Genomic DNA, 17,546 nt, shown 5'->3' on the forward strand with positions numbered 1-17,546 from the left:
AATAATTATATATAATAAAATTTGAGAGAGAAATACTTTCTAAAAGTCCATTCCTTGGCCAGATGCTTAATGGGAACTAAAAAGTATTCATTAATTCTGACAAGAAATGTAAAACTAGACTTAAAGCATCCATGATGGATGCCATGCATCAAAAAGTTTTATTACCTTCTCTGAAAATTGGTGCTGGCCTCAATAAATTACTGGAGTTATATGTGGTTGACTAATAGCATTGAGTGTGGCACAGTAAGCATTGGACCCTGAGGAATTACATGATAGAAATAAGGAAATGGATAGAAAAATATCCACACTCTGAAATATTTTTCTCCTCTTTAATTGTGAAATTTAACATTGCAACACCATAGTAAATAGCAAACAGTGTGTAGATCATTAGATCACCAGATTGTAAACATCTTTCAGATCAAAAGTTTACAGGAAAAGAGTTTTGTGTAGGCATTATTTACTACAAAAATTTACTGTAACCAAATCATGCATAAGGTGTGTATGGTGGCATCACCTATGAAACATGTAAAATTACATGCTGGGATTTTTGCTGCAAACTTGTCTGCAATCCATCAATGCACATTTAAGGAAATTTATTTTTTTTCTTCAATTACAGGCATCAACTCCCAATTAGCCTATAGCATTGCTTCAGGTGATAGCCTCGGGCAGTTTACAGTTGACAAGAATGGTGTACTGAAAGTCCTAAAAGGTTTGGATCGAGAAAGTCAGTCCTTCTACAATCTAGTTGTTCAAGCACATGACCTGCCACAGCTTCCAGCCTCCAGATACACAAGCACAGTTCAAGTCTCCATTATTTTGTTGGATGTAAATGATAACCCACCAACATTCCTTTCCCCCAAATTGACATACATTCCAGAAAACACTCCTATTGATACTGCTGTTTTCAAAGCTCAAGCAACTGACCCAGATAGTGGCCCGAATAGCTATATTGAGTACACCCTGCTGAACCCTCTGGGAAGCAAGTTCAGTATTGGGACCATCGACGGTGAAGTGAGGCTCACTGGAGAACTGGATAGAGAAGATGTTTCTAATTACACCCTAACTGTGGTCGCTACAGACAAAGGTCAACCACCTCTCTCTTCTTCTACAGAGGTTGTGGTTATGGTACTTGACATCAATGATAACAACCCCACCTTTTCACAGACTTTGTATAAAGTGGAGATCAATGAAAACACACTTACTGGAACAGATATAATACAAGTATACGCATCAGATGGGGATGAAGGTACAAATGGACAGGTTCGCTATGGCATTGTTGATGGAAACGCCAATCAGGAATTTCGGATCGACTCTGTCACAGGTGCCATCACTGTGGCTAAGACTTTGGATAGAGAGAAGACTCCTACTTACTTTTTAACTGTTCAGGCATCAGATCGGGGCAGTACCCCCAGAACTGACACATCCACAGTCAGCATTGTTCTACTGGATATCAATGATTTTGTTCCCATATTCGAGCTATCTCCATATTCTGTAAACATCCCTGAGAATTTGGGAACACTACCCAGAACAATTCTTCAGGTCAGTATACTTAAATAAAACAGACATTGTTTTCCTTATATCTAATTGAAAAGTGCCCCACCCCAATCATGTCCATGCTTTCCCCTCTCTTCATTGTTCTTGGCCATAAATGCTCAGTTGCAGATATAGCATATCTTGAAAAGGTTTATGAAAATTATATCCAAGAACCTAATGATTTCCATTCAAATGAAAACACTGCATTTCAGCTATGTAATTATGTAAATATGTATGCACACATCTATGTCTTTTTTTATTTTTTTCTGAGTAATGTACATAGTAAGAAAATAAAATGATATAAAAGACTGAAAAATAAGTGGCAAAAGTTGTCCTCCCTTTCTTCTTCACAAGTCTTACTACCTAGATGAAACTGCTTTTGAAGAGTTTTGTGAAGTTTTCCAAAAATGCTATGCATAAATTTAATACATATAGGCTTGTTCAATATATACTATTCTGTACCCTTTATTGTTTTTTACTTGAAAAATTAAAATTGTATCTTTGGAATTCTTCAATATTAGTACATATGGCTCTAGCTCATTATTTTTTAATTGATACATTTCATTTCATGGTATTCATTATGTTCGTTTTACTCATATCCATGACATGTATTATTCTCTCCTATAGGTAGTGGCAAGAGATGATGATCAAGGTTCTAACAGCAAATTGTCGTACGCTCTGCTTGTTGGTAATGAAGACAATGCTTTTACCCTCTCAGGCAGTGGAGAACTTAGAGTAACAGAAAGTCTGGACCGGGAAATGAAGGACCATTTCGTCTTGATGATCACAGCTACAGACTCAGGCAAGTCAGTTATAACCTTACTCAGTTGTCCATAATTGCTGTACAATATGAGTCACTGAAAATATTTTTGTCCACTATTAAATCACATATTTGTTGATACAATGCATGAGGTTTTCTGTGTATATCTATGTAATTAATTACACCTTAGAAATATATGTGTAAATGGTAAGGGCTTAAACACATCATAGGCAAAGCTGTGTTTCTGTAAACAGAATGATTTATTGCTTTGTAAGCTGTCTGAGTGATTTTGCCTGTCCCATAAAGCATTTAAAGCATTTAGCTTTGAACACATCCAGAATGGTTCTGGCTGGTTGTGGAGATAGTAAGGTGGGTTCATAATTCTACTTCATTAGTCCTTTAGATACTCCAAAAAAAAAAAAAAAATGTAAATAGCCATAATAAGCATTTGATTAAACCCCAGAGAGCTCCAAATAAATACCAGTAAAGCCAGGGTTTTTTATTGTGCTATTGGTATAATGAACTATAATTGAAAGAATGGAAAGCCGTATATATCAACTTTTATAGCAATTACATGAAATTGTATAGTAGGTAGCATAGAATACAATTCATTTAAAAAAAAAAAACAGTATTATCATTTACCACTATTTTTTGCAAATATCAACTATATTCATAAACACTGAATACAACTCAAAATTGAAAGAGTACAAATTGGTCAAAGAATCTTTGTGCCTTGAATACAGCAGGTATTGCTTATGTATTTGTTGAATAAATGAAGAAGTCATTGACTTCCAAAGAGGTTAACCAATTAAAGTCAAATGTAATATTGAAATTATATATACCTTTAGTATTAATCTTAATGTTGATGTATGATTATTGATACAGGAGAATATTTCTGAGCTTTCGAATGTGCTCTTCTTAATATCAAAAAGTTTTTGATTAATATAATCTATTAGTATTCTTCTTATATGTGCTCATTTTAGAGTATATAATATGCTATTTCTTGACAGCATTTCTCATAAAAGAGCAACGGATTTTGAGATTATGGGTTTTGAAAGATTTATGTTATGTATTTAAATGATAGTAACAGTGAATATTAATTGAGGGGATTTTCTCTCTATATATTTTATCCACCCTTTCCTTTTCAGAGTGGAATTATCTGAGTGTATTGGTTTGTGAAAGAAAGCAATGTTCCCCTTGTTTTTTTGTTTGTTTGTTTGTTTGTTTTTGTTTTTTAATGTCTGTGAGTGTGCTGGTTTGAATGCATTATGTTCCCCAGAAAAAGCCATATTCTTTGATGCAATCTTGTGGGGCAGACGTTTTGGTGCTGATTAGATTTGCATGGAAATGCACCCCACCCAACTGTAGGTGATAACTCTGATGAGATATTTCCATGGAGGCGTGGCCCCACCCATTCAGGGTGGGCCTTGATCAGTGGAGCCGTATAAATGAGCTGGTGGGCAGAGGGAACTCAGTGCAGCTGTGAGCGACATTTTGAAGAGGAGCTACAGCCAAAGGGACACTTTGAAGAATACACAGGAACTGAGAGAGGAGCTGCAGATGATGGGACAGTTTGAAGACAGCCATCAAAAGCAGACTTTTGCTCCGGAGAAGCTGAGAGGAACAATGCCCCATGAGCAAGTAAGAGTTACATTTTTGAGGAACTGCGGCCTAGAGAGGAACGTCCTGGGAGAAAGCCATTTTTAAACCAGAACTTTGGAGCAGACATCAGCCACATGCCTTCCCAGCTAACAGAGGTTTTCCAGACACCAATCGCCATCCTCCAGTGAAGGTACCCGAATGCTGATGTGTTACCTTGGACACTTTATGGCCTTAAGACTGTAACTGTGTAACCAAATTAACCCCCTTTGTAAAAGCCAGTCCATTTCTGGTGTTTTGCATTCCAGCAGCATTAGCAAACTAGAACAGTGAGTAAGCATTTTCCACAGTATATGCTAACTAAAATATCATGAACAATGATGACCAGAGGGTAGTGTGATAACCTTATAAAACGTTAACCAAATTACTCTGAAACATGCGTCCTTATGTATGTAGTCAGTATGGTGCTTCTTGCTAGTGAGGCAGTGAGGATCTGCACCCTCATGTAGAAAATGTGATCACTACTGTGTTGCACATACAAATCAATTGTTCTTATCATGTGATTAGGGGAGAACAGTGGGTGAATCTGGTTGAAAACTGGTACAGAGTAGTATATTTAAACTAAAGTTTTATTACTAAGTCCTTTCAGCTTTAACTTTCTTCTCCAGTTGTGGAGGTATTGTATAGTAAACTGTAGCCACACAAGTAGACAACTTTGTGGGGGTGAATGTTGGAGAGGAGAAGCCAGGACCAGGGATGTAGTCACTGTACAACTCAGTGGGGAGAGGGTATGTTACAGTGTGGGTTGTCTCAGGAAGGTGATGTGTTTGTCAGAGTCAGGGTTGCAGTGGGGGATGATGGATGATGGGTGATGGACAGGGCACAGTCCACAGAAGTTGCCCACCAGGGGATATGTACTTTGGAACTAAATCCAGAAACAGTGCAGGCAAAAAATGAAACTATGTAGACAAGAGTGACGTTTCAACCAAATGTTTCTCTGATAATTAAAAAATCATATTGGGTCCTCATGCAGCAAACAGGGAAGGGAATGGTTGTTTTTGATGTGTTCATGCTCTGTGCCATGTGATAAGCCAAGTTTTACAAACACATCAACCCATTTGTGAACATTACTTTTATCATCAAATTACCCAAAGAATACATGTTTTTATCTCCTGTTTACATATAGTGAACCCTAAGTTCAAAGTGTTTAAATAATTTGCCTCAAACTACAAAACTAATAAGTAGCAATGTAGAGATTTAGACCCTGCAGTGTCTGAATACGGAGCACAAGGCAGATCGAAAATTTAAGTATTTAGGGAAAGCAAAATATGAAAAAAAATACTTTTCCAAAATTATTTTATTTGCAAAGGAAGCCTAATAATTATCAGTAAAATATAATGATAAAAGCTCTGCATTTGAACAAACCTCAATTTAAATTCTGATTCTGTCCTTTATGATTCAGGCAATTTGTATCATTTTTCTCAACCTCAGTATCTCACAGTAAAATGGGGAAAATCATGATTACAAACTAACTCTTTATAGGGATTAATTGATACAACATATGCTATATTGCTAAATTCCATGCCTATTCCATAGAGTATGTAATTATTTTAATGATAATTTTGATACATGCACTTTAAACATTTTATAAATTTTGTTTCCTCACTCCATATGTATTCTTATGAAATTAAGGAGTGGATGGGATCTAAAAGCATAGTTTTTAAGTCATGGTTCCTGTCGAGTTTCATTTTATAGATTTCTGCATAAGAAATTCCTTTTGTGTATCAGCTATTTTTTAAAAAAACTTTTTTTCGAAGGACATATTCATAGTAATAAGTGTTTAACCATCCAAAAAACCACTGATTTTAAAAAACTGTACTTCAGTCAAATTTATGGATAAGGAAGATTTTGTGTGCTAGCCAGCAAACCTAACCACTACTTATAATGTTGTTTCTCGGTCATTAGAAAAACAGAAAACTTGATACAGGGAAAAACATTCTCTTCTGATAGACATGGGCAAGTCAAAGAGTTAGGGGAACTTTCACAAGGAGGTGGTTCAAGAAAGCACGGATGTCAGCATGCAATCTTGTCAAGAACCAAACACTGGTTCCAGAGGAACCGAACGGAATGTGTTCCTGGTGCATCAGCCATGATCCTGAGGAAAACCTGGGCCCCAAATTCCTAATTTAAGGACAAATGATGGAGGGGTAACTAATTTCTATGAAGGCTTGCTGCTCTTAAATGAGGAATGAGAAAATCAAAGCACGTGAAGATTCTGCTAATTGTTGAGACAGAAGAAATTGAGTTGTCGTGAAAATTCATATTATCAGCAAATTAAGGTATTTGGAAGTCTGTCTGTCATTCAAGGCCTTCAAGATGGTGCTGGTAAGGAGTGTCTCAGTGCACAGAATTTCAAAGTACTGGAGATTAAATAATCAATTAAACTGTACCCTAAAGCTCAGCTTTTTGAAAGTGTTTTTTCTTATTGTTCTGAAATTGGCTAGTGTTTTTGAGGCCCATGACTTAGAAGTTTTCAGTTAGATGTTTGAAGACCATTTATTTTGTGTAGACAGCAAACAAGAGTTGTGAGGGAAGTCTGACTAGATGATCTTTAAAGTCATTGAAACTCATATGTGGTTACTATTCTGTGCTCAGTTCTCATGTCAACTTTTGGTTTCATGAACAACCACTTTTACAGGAGAAAGTGAGAGTTTTAGATATCAGATTTCAAGATCTGCATTTTAATCCCATTTTCCAGGAATGAGATATCTGACACTGGATGTAAAATATATATTCACTGCTATGATTTAAAAGACAAATTGGTAGATGGCATGAGAAAACTCAGAAAAATATGGCTGCTTTTAGATCCTAGATGCCATGTTACTTTCAAATTTGTAGTGGTTTTTAAGAACCAGGAAAATCTCAAACTGCTTTGAATAAATTAAAAAAAAAATTGACAGTTTTATTATTTAAATCATAAATCACTTTTCCTTTGCCCCTTTTAAACTCTTTCTGGTGGCAGCCCCCAGAAGGGTCAACTCTGGACACACCGCAGGAATTGAAGAGGCAGCTTTTTATCATGCAAATGTCTAAATCTTTGAATGCGTTTTGGAGAAAATATTAGCATTCCAACTATTATATTTTTATTGATTGATGGCATGGCTACAGAATAGCACATCTGTAAACTCTCTAACTACTCCTTTCTACTGCTTAAATAAACTGCTACCCACCCTTATGTTTATGGGAACGGAACATTATGTTACTATATAACAAAATCAGAATGAAGCTATAATAATTCTAGCTCATTTGTTTTCTATAAGAGAAAATTACTAAACAGATTATAATTCAATTAAAGATGACATTTTGTTTGTATTCTGCCTTCATTATATATTAGTTACTATTTCTTCTATGTTGGTATTTAGTTTTATGGCATAGCAAGGAACTCATTCTTTTAAAAATTATAAACCATAAAGGGAGAATAACTGAAAACTATATATTACATATCCTAATTAACTATTTTCTTAGTCTTATTATTTGCATATTTAGTAAATTTCTAAAATATAGGTGGGAAAATTGTTTTTGACAGAAATTTTATATTTGTAATTTCTCTTTACCTTGATAGTGTATAAAAGAAGTAAAATTCAATAAGTAAAAATGTAGGAACAAAGTATGTATCGTCACAAGAACTTTTAATTATTTTATATTTAATTATTTTATACCCAGTATACAAGTAAATATAAAAGATTGATACCAGATTTAAGAAAAAAATATTGGGGGGGGGCACTACTGGGTTCACCCAGGGGCTTTATGAAGGAATACAATACATTAAAAGGTGAAGGTTGAAAATGAAATATTTGTATAATAATTCTGTTTCTCTGATTGATACATTTATCAGAGCAAATAATATCACACTTAAAGGCCTGTTTTTATACTCAAATTCCAATTGAATTTCCCATGTATTGAATTTCACATCATCTTTTTGCTAATAAGCATAGATTTTGGAGTTCAAAATTATGGGTTCAAGTTCCATCACTGATAAAAAGACCTCACAAAGATCCTTTAATCCCTCAGGAACTATTTCCTCGAGTAAATATAAATTTGGCATCATCATACTTATTGCATTGTTGAGAGGACTAAATAAAATTTTATTTGCGGTGGGAGCACGTCATCAAATCTATGAGCCTTAAAATCATAAAATCATGTCACTATTATTGCAAATATCTTTAGCTCTTCTTCTGTGTCAGGCAGTGAATAAAGTGTCAGTTTATAGAGCTATTACTACTGATAATAGTCCATATAGTCTTTAGATTTTTGTGATTTATATCCTTATTAAATTTTTACTCCCATTTCCTTCTGTATGCCTAGCCCATAATGCACTTCATTATTTTTTATAACAATATGCATTCTGCTTTATTTGGTTTCCTTTCCACTTTTTAGTTTTCTACTGGTTAGGTATTGATTCTTTCTTGAAGGGATGCAAATAACACTAAACCAAGTCTTGAACCAGTCAGCACTCATACTGCCTCTTTAAAGACATTAACTGTCAAACTCTTTCCCAATGAATCTTTCAGATTATAATAAAACTAAGATATATGTCTTTTAAATAATTGAGGATATGTAATTTTTATATCAATTTTTATGGGAAAAAAAAACAACAAAACTCCAGAGGTGGCTTGGAGCTTCTTTAAATAGTTTGTGACATTATAATGAATGACAAAAATGAATGTTGCTTATGGATATGCTAAAAAATGTAGCTCCCTTATTGTGATGGTTAGGTTCATGTGTCAACCTGGCCAGGTGATGGTGTCCAGGTGTCTGATCAAGCAAGCACTGGCCTAACTGTTACTGCAAGGACATTTGTGGCTAGTTAATAAACCAGAAGGCTGGTTTATTTAATCATCAGTCAATTGACTGCAGCTGTGACTGATTTCATCAATGAAGGGCATGTCTTCCACAATGAGAGAATTCAGTCAGCTGGATTTAATCCAATCAGCTGAAGACTTTTTAAGCGAGACAGAGAGGAACTTCACTTCTTCAGCTAGCCAGCGAAGCATTTCCCGAGTTCATTGAACACCTCCATCAGAGTTGTCAGTTTGTTGCCTGAGGAGTTCATTGAACACCTTCATTGGAGTTGCCAGTTTGCTGCCTGCCCTATGGAATTTGGACTCATGCATACCCACAGTTGTGTGAGACACTTTTATAAAATCTTATATTCATAGATATCTCTTGTTGATTGTTTTCCTAGAGAACCCTAACTGATACACTTAATATGTAAAAAGTTACACATTATTGTAGTTCTGTGAAAAATAAGGATACAAATATATACCGCAGCAAGTAAAAACTCCTTCCTAGGAGGCTGGAGTTTCCTCTTGGTCCAGTAACACATGTTCTACAATTAATGTGGCACTAAAGGTTCTTTCTAAGAGTGGAGCTTGTGATTTCCTCCATTTGATTACACATTCTATTCCCAATTAGCCTTCCATACAAGATTTTTCTTTATCATTTTCCCATATCAAAAATAAATAAAATAATGTTTTTAACATAGTAAATAGCAGGGAATTATCATGGAAACCAGGCTAGCATTTTTAAAATAAATTACTTCAGAGAATTAATTAATGAAATGACGGTATAGCTTAGAGGTAAAGCATATGGACTTTATAGTTCAACCTAGGTTCAATTCCCATTTGTGCAATTTCCCAAGAAATTACCTAGACATCTATGTTCATATCTATTATACCCATCAAATGAAATTGCTAATACAAATATGGAAATTTTATTGGCTGGAATAAATAAGAGAATGGCTTATTTTAACTATCAATATTAGTCAGTATGTTTGCTAGATGTCTCAAGCTTAGTAAGGCCAAAGTAAAACTTCTGTATTTCTACCCACCTCCCCATCCTCCCCAAACTGCTCTCTGCCCAGGATTTCACAACTGCTGAAAGCAAACCTTGGTATCCTTATTCATTCCTTTCCTACTATACCCTACATTGAATAAATCCATTAACCAGTTCTGCCTAAAAAAAGTGCCCCAAAATATCCTGAATTTATCCACTTTTCTTCTTCTCCCCTACTACCACCTTAGGCTAAGCCAAGGCTAATATGATAGTTCCTAACTGTCTAACTTCTCCTTGATAGTCCATTCTCCAACAAGCAGCCCATGAGCTTATTAAAGTATAAGTCAGATCATCATACCATATTTATTGCTTGAAAACCTGTCAGAGGCTTCCAGGAATAAACCTAAACTTTTTACCATTGCCCTGGCTTCTGCCTTCCTATCTCACCTCTTCTGCTGACACTTGCTGCTGCCTTTATCATGTGCCAGCCGTGGTGTGCCGGAACCTGCTCAATAATACTCTCTCCAAACTCTGTGTTCGGTGCCTTATGTTGGTAGTTTGAAATCAGCCAGTGGGAAAGGATTTACACCATGGAAATCAGCAAACGCTACAAACTGGGGTGGCTTGCTTCTTGGGAGCTGTAGTTAAACATTTACTGCACATTGCCAATAACAACCAATCTGGCCCCCTTAAAAATGCCAATCTCCACCTTGCCCTTTGCCCTTTGCACTTGAGGTTCTCTCTGCCTGGAGTGTTCTGTTTGCATATACCCAAAGAGATGTTTCTGTTTATTTGTTTTTTCGTTTGTTTGTTTGTTGTCATTCTGTCATTCAACTTCAAATGTCAAGTTCTCAGAGAGGATTTTTCGGACTGCCAATCTACTGTTCTCCCTTCCTCTCTCTCTATGGTCACTCTCTGTTATATTATCTTGTTTTAGTTTCTTCTAAGCACTACTTGTTATCTAAAATTATATAGTTATATGTACTATATTATGTGTATATATATATATATTATATATAATCTGTTTACCGCATCAATTATATGTAATTATATATATATTGTATATAATCTGTTTACCGCATCAATATCTATCATCTTTCTGGTAGAAGGTAAACTTCCTAAGTGTTGTTTAAAATTGAATTCCCAGAAGTACCCAGAACTGGACCTGAGATATGGCAGGGACTTAATAAGTATTTTTTGATTCAATGAACTAATTGATTATTGAAAAATGATGATAATAGTTATCAATTAATCACCATCCTGTTTTTTTAAATAGGCAACTATTGTTCATATTTATTTACCATACTTGTATTTAGCTTATTGCTACATACTTATCACTGGCAGATTTTCAAAGGACCTTCCAAAAGGAAAAGTGCAAATCTTTTCAGTTCATGGTTGAAATTCCAGGCGTTTTCGCTACATTGGTTGTGGTCATTCAAATTGACCTCTGCCTTGAAAAGCAGCACAAGTGTTTAAGGCTCTGTGGAGTTCAGTGTGATGTAATAAATTACAGTCATATGTAAGGACCCACTGAAGCATTTTATGGCTTTAATTCAGTTTCAAGTGCTTAAAATACCACTTTAGCTATATTCTCATGACTTCCCCCTGAACTCTCTGGCTCTTATTCAAAACTGTTATCTATTAGACATATTTAGATAGGTCCTGTCTCTACTATGTGCTTTACTACTTACCTTTTCCTAAAGTGATTCAGTATTTCAAAATCTGTATAAGCAGAAACTATGTGACTTTGAAATGCTTTACCATCTGGCAATTCTTTTATATTTAGGAGTTCCAAAACAAAAAAATATGAACCTTCCATGTCTCCAAATATCCAAGCACCTTTTTAGCCACAAAAATATGTCCCATATCTGGTATTTGGCTTTATATAACTTAAATGCAAGGGCTTTTCACCCTTCACATGAACTTAGAATTGAGTTTTGTCTCTCTTTAATTGTGCTATGACAATTTTTGTGTTAGGTAAACTATTCCAACAGATATACATCTACATAAGTAATTTATCCAGTTTGCTTAGAAATGCATTCTTTTAAACTTTAGATGATCTTCCATGCTCACTAGTAAATGGACTTGTGCCACTAATGTTTAAGACAACTTAATTAGTCTGTGAGACAGCAGTAAAACAAGATGATGATAGTGGAGAGTTGATACAATTGTAATTCAGTATATAATATGGAGGAATCTAAAAAGAGAAATATATTTACAAAAATATTATAAGTTAGAGCTGACTTAAAATGATAATTTTCTAGCCAGAAGTTTTCTTAGAGGTGAGCCAGTCCACATCCTTTATTTTACAAATAAGGCAGTTGGACCCAGGATAATTAAGTAGTTTGTCACAACTTGCGGAAGCAGGTAGAGACAGTGTCATGAATAAATTACAAGTTTCTGATTTTCAGTTGGGTTCCTGTTCACCTATACTATATTCATTGAAATATTTTTTATGGAAGTAGGATCTGCTGACTCTGCATCACATGCATTTCCAAAAATTCAACTTTAAAAAACCATTTTTTTTGGTCTAACTTGCTCTTCATTGTTCTGTATACAATAAACATTCAACTGTAGTTTTTAATTCTCCAAAAAAAACCAAATGGTTCAAAATATTTTCTAAGTGAAGCCAAATTAATTAGAGATTGAGTAATATCAATATTGATTAAATTTAGGCATTGTTCAAAATAAATTCCTAAGTAGAAGAGGGTATATGCAATTTTTATTAGGCTTTACAGGGGAAAGATGATAATATTGCCAATTATCATTTTGTATTTATTAAATTAAAACAGTGATTCTAATTTAATGTATCTTATAAATGAATTCTGATTACAGTCAATGAGACTTTTATGCTTCTGTGGATTTTATTAATATGTAATCGGCATCTTAATACTGTTTTGCCAGAAAATGTTTAAAGTGCACTCTCTCTCTTCTAGGGATTCTTGTATGTGCTGGAGGGAGATACAGTGGTGAAAAAGAGAAAATCTCTGTCCTTATAGATTTTGCATTCCAATAAAAAAGATAGACAATAAATAAATAAATTATGATGTAAAGAAATGGAATAATATATAATGCTATAAAATTAAATAACAGGTTAAGCAGATAGAGAGTGAGGAGCTGGAGGTCATATTTTGATAGTATAGACAGAAAAGTGAAATGTGAAGATGTGAGTAAATAATGTGTGAAGATGAAATAGTCTGAGGCAGGGATTGAGTTTGTTTTCTTTGAACAGCAGCAAATGGGCTACTGTTCAGAGTAGAGTAAAAGAGAGAAAGAGTTTTGTGAGATGACGTAGGTGGGGAACAGGTCACCTAAGGCTTTTTAGGTCACAATAAGGAGCTTGGCATGAATGTTTTTGGGAAGATTTGACTTTGTGGAGAAGAGACTATCAGAAGCAGTGCTGGAAAACAAGAATGGCAATAGAGAGGGTGATTAAAATGCCATTACAGTGGTCCCTGAAAGAGAAGATAGTGTTTAAATTTAGGTGGCAGAGGGGGAGGTGGTGTTAAGTACTTAGATATTTTATCCATTTTTTTAAAGTTTATAAGTTGGACTTGATGGAATTCTAGATATAGAGGAGTTAAGAAAAGAGATGAATCAAGCATGAGCCCTGGATTATTGACCTTGGAAACTTGCAGATGAAAAAGACTGGGAGAGAACATTTTGTGATTTTTGAGCAGCAAAAATTCTTTTTTGGATGTATTTGTTATATTATTGGATAGTCTAATGTAGACGTCAAAAATAAAGTTGAATATAAAAGTTTGCTTCCCAGGGAATACATCCCAGTAAAGATACAACTTGGGGAATCTTAAGCATGTAAACAATATTTTTCATGTGTATATTGCATTTTTGTGCCAGAATTTTTGCTGTATTATCGCACAAGACCCCATCAATTAGGTACTATTATTCCAATTTTATAGATTAGAAAAAGAACACCAAATCGCAAAAAACGAAGTATTAGGGAAATTAATCAACTTGAGCTAGCTATGCAGCTATTTAAGCAGTGACAACAGGGTTTGAATTGAGAGAGACAATTTCTTTACTATTATTCTAATGCTTTCCACATACTGATCTGTCTACCACATTCTGTTTTTTATCGACCTTGTTTATAAGACTCTCTTCTCTTCGGATTAATGTTATTTTTATGTTGGAAAGAGTATTGGTTGATAAGTCAAGACACTTGTGGCTTTCAGCCATTTGACAGCTCCTAAAATAAGAATATTCATAAATTCAACATTAAAGTATTGTTTACCTCATCATTTCAGGAAATGCAGATCTAAGGGTTTTGTAAAGTACAAAGTGCAAAGGAAATGTTAGAAATTATACCAAGAATACAGAAAATTAAGAGACATCTTTTATACATCTATTGAAGTATAATATACTATGAACATACAGATATTCTGACTATAGGTTTTGGCCAAAGAGTTCAGTTGTAAAGTGTCTATGTGTTAGCATAAGTAATAGGTCTGAGGGGAAATGTTCAGTTACTAGGATTTCTAATTAAGGGCATTTATCTTCTGACTGAAACAAGACAATAACCTTGTAAGTGATTGGAAATTACTTTTTAATGGAGGGGAGATATGATGCTTTTGCAAAAGTTAATGCTGAAAGCTAAAAACAGTAATCACTATGCTTTGTTTTCTTGGCAAAGATATGATGACATTTGAATTAATAAATTTTTGTCACATTGTTTTGTTGAGGGGTCATTGCATACAAATAGCTCTGAAATAAAAAACGAGATCAGATCTGTGGAATATGACATTTTACATCTGAAGAGAGTTGTTTTTTAAATGTTCCAGAAGGATTGTGAATTATTGGTGGGAAAAGTTTGGAGAAGAGTTTGCCTTATCTGCTGTGATAAATGTTTTTAATAATGAAAATTGCTTCAAAACATTCCATAAAGCACCAGTGATTATATAAATCAGATAGTGCTCGAATTATCAACTACCAGAAAATAATGGCATTTATGTTGCTTGAATAATTGAGTCTTAGGCAGTTTTTTTTTATTTCCATTGGAGTATTTGCGTTAGATAGCAATTTTGTTTCTAAGATCAATAACTGGTTATTGTTTTATTTTTGTATTTCTATAAGACTTTATATTACATCTGAAATCTTTATTATAAATTATTTATTTAAATCAGTTAATTTAAATTAGCCACTACATAGAATTTCATTTGTATATTCATAAATGAAAAATACAAATAAAAGATTTGACTACAAAATTTTTATAAGAGCTAAAATGACCATAATATTGCATAGAATTAAAATTTGATAAAATAATTTCAGTTTACTGCTCATTTACTCCATATAAGCTATTAATATGAGTAGATAAAGGAAATCTAACTTCAAAATGGCAATAATGTATGTGTGGTATTTAAATAAACAGGTATAAACCTAAGATACAAACATTATATAAAATCGATATTAACTCGTAGTTTTGTCATGAAGGATTCTTTTTGTTTTCAAAATTCCTCTAATTATATGCCATTTAAACTTAATCATTTTGTAGCTTATTTTGATAATAATTCTATAAATATATATTTTTTTATTTTCACTACAGAAGCAGCAAGCAGATTATCCTTATAATTTGGTGGTAGCCTCTAGTGTGTATGTGTGTGTTATTGACCTCTAAACAGTGATAAATACTTGTAACATGGAGTTAAAATATTTAGTCAACATTATATTTTACTTTTTGCAAAGTAGCTTTCATAATATTGCTAGCTAGTTCCTTTTGGTTTTACTTCTCACTTCCACTCAATATCCCAATCTACATTGAGGAGAACATTCTATAGAGTTCTCCTACAGACATAATAAAAAAATCAAGTGGTGCTTACATGTGTATGGAACCTGATTTATATAAACTTATCTAAATAACTACTTAGCTCCTTTAATAAATTATTTTATAAAATGGAATTTTTAAAATACAAAACTCTTGGGCATATTTACAATATTGAGTACTTGATTGTGTTATGCATTTTCTGGATTCAAATTTAAATCTAAATAATCTTCAATACTATTATGGAATTGGTGAATTTCAATACCTTTTCAGTGGATAGCTTACTTGCTGGGAGAATAGCTTGTTTACCTCATAGGGAAAAAAGAAACTAGTACTTTACTGCAACAAACATACAACCAGTCAAGGAACCCACTCACCAAATGCTTGAAGTCAAAAAGGAAAAAGGCTTTGTTGCAAATCAATAGATTTTAGTTAAGCAAACATTCTATTTCTACTGAATTGTTTTTCATATTTCAGGAAAATAAGTTTAATTTATAGAGACTAATAAAAAATATAATCTGCCTACAGTTTGAACTTTAATTAGTCTTTTGATCTCATTAATTGCCCTTTTTAAAAATAAATTTTCTGATGCAGCAGTTGCCTGACACTTTTTTCTCTTTACAATCTTACTTTAAAATTTTTTACACTTTATTTTTACATATTTGGGCATGTTAAATCACCAGCCTTAAATGGCTCTACTAATTAAATCATTTCCCAAATTCAGAAGGATAAAATATGACTCAGATAAGGTCTGGAACTAACTGTGGCACATTGAAAAATCAGAGGATTAAATTGTAAATAGTCCTTCTGGTTTGTTTCTTTTTGGTGTGTGTGTGTGTGACTTGTTTTGGTCTTTGCACACTTTAAAAATGCCATTCAGCCTATCTGCTTAAAATCTAGGTATTCTTTGCTATTTGTTCTAAAATTCTGAGAATTTTCCTACCAATTCACCCATTTTTGTTTAAACAAACACATATATGTATATATATGCAATACATTTAATTTTACAAATCGACATTGAAAATTCATTTTACTTTCTGACTTCTAATTGTATATCAAAATGTCTATTGTACCCTCCTAACCTGTACAGATGTAAATATTTGAGACTTTGACCCTTTATTTCACTCTTATCTTCTACCCTCGCATTGACTTATTATTCACCACCAGGAGACTGTGTCATTATTTCCTGCCTCTTCTTTCTGATTGCATCTGGTTCTCATAAATCAGTTCCAGATAAGGTTGAAAAATCTTGCTGTATTCTGCCACTACCCATATAATTCATCTATATCAGAACCATGCAAACTAGGCATTGGTCCCTAGTATGATTTTTCTCACAGGATTCAGGATTAATTAGGACCCCCTGTTTCTAAGCAGTATGCTATCTCTAAAATTTTGACCTTTATCTGGGGTCTCATTCTCTGACCCCCACTTTAGGCTAACACATATATTCCAAGTTTGTATATTTCTAGAATTTTCAGCTCTTTGAACTTTCAGCTATGTACTTACTAGACCAGATTTCTGTATACAAAATTAAAGGAGAGATTAACACAGACTGAACACAAGCTCTGTTAGTATGCATTTTGGTTATATAAAGATTGAATCACAAACTCCTGCTCTTGATTAATTTATGACTTAATAGAGGATATAGCTGAAGAACACTGATGATGATGATGATGATGATAATGATGAATTCAGTAAAAAGAGTGATATAGTTTTTTCTGAGTCTATTGAGGTTAGAAAATATTTTTCTAAGACTTTAAAATTGTCTATTTCTGCTTACTCTGGCAGAATGTAAATAAATTGCTTAAATTATTTGAATCCCAAGTTCTTCATTTTAATAATGAAATGCTGATACCTACTTCATGGAATCTGATGTTAAATGAGTAATATATAAATACATATATATGATATACATATATCTGGTATCAAGTAGTCAATCACATGGCTATAAAACATATGCATATGTATTTATGGATATATATATAATATATATATTTAAATTTATATGCAAATATATGGGCTAAGTTTACAGGAATTGTTATG

General features: G+C 33.6%; 1 protein-coding gene across 2 annotated transcripts in view; it reads left to right on the top strand.

The window, feature by feature from the left end:
* The window catches only part of FAT4 (FAT atypical cadherin 4), a 174,879-nt gene that overhangs the window by 93,712 nt on the left and 63,621 nt on the right, over positions 1-17,546 (top strand). For both annotated transcript variants that reach the window (XM_037830619.1, XM_037830620.1), the window contains exons 6-7: positions 617-1,539; positions 2,161-2,335. In XM_037830619.1, coding sequence (XP_037686547.1) covers positions 617-1,539; positions 2,161-2,335 — 1,098 coding nt within the window. The remainder of the gene's footprint in view (positions 1-616; positions 1,540-2,160; positions 2,336-17,546) is intronic.

The sequence above is a fragment of the Choloepus didactylus genome, chromosome 3, assembly GCF_015220235.1.
Source record: "Choloepus didactylus isolate mChoDid1 chromosome 3, mChoDid1.pri, whole genome shotgun sequence".
NCBI lineage: Eukaryota > Metazoa > Chordata > Mammalia > Pilosa > Megalonychidae > Choloepus > Choloepus didactylus.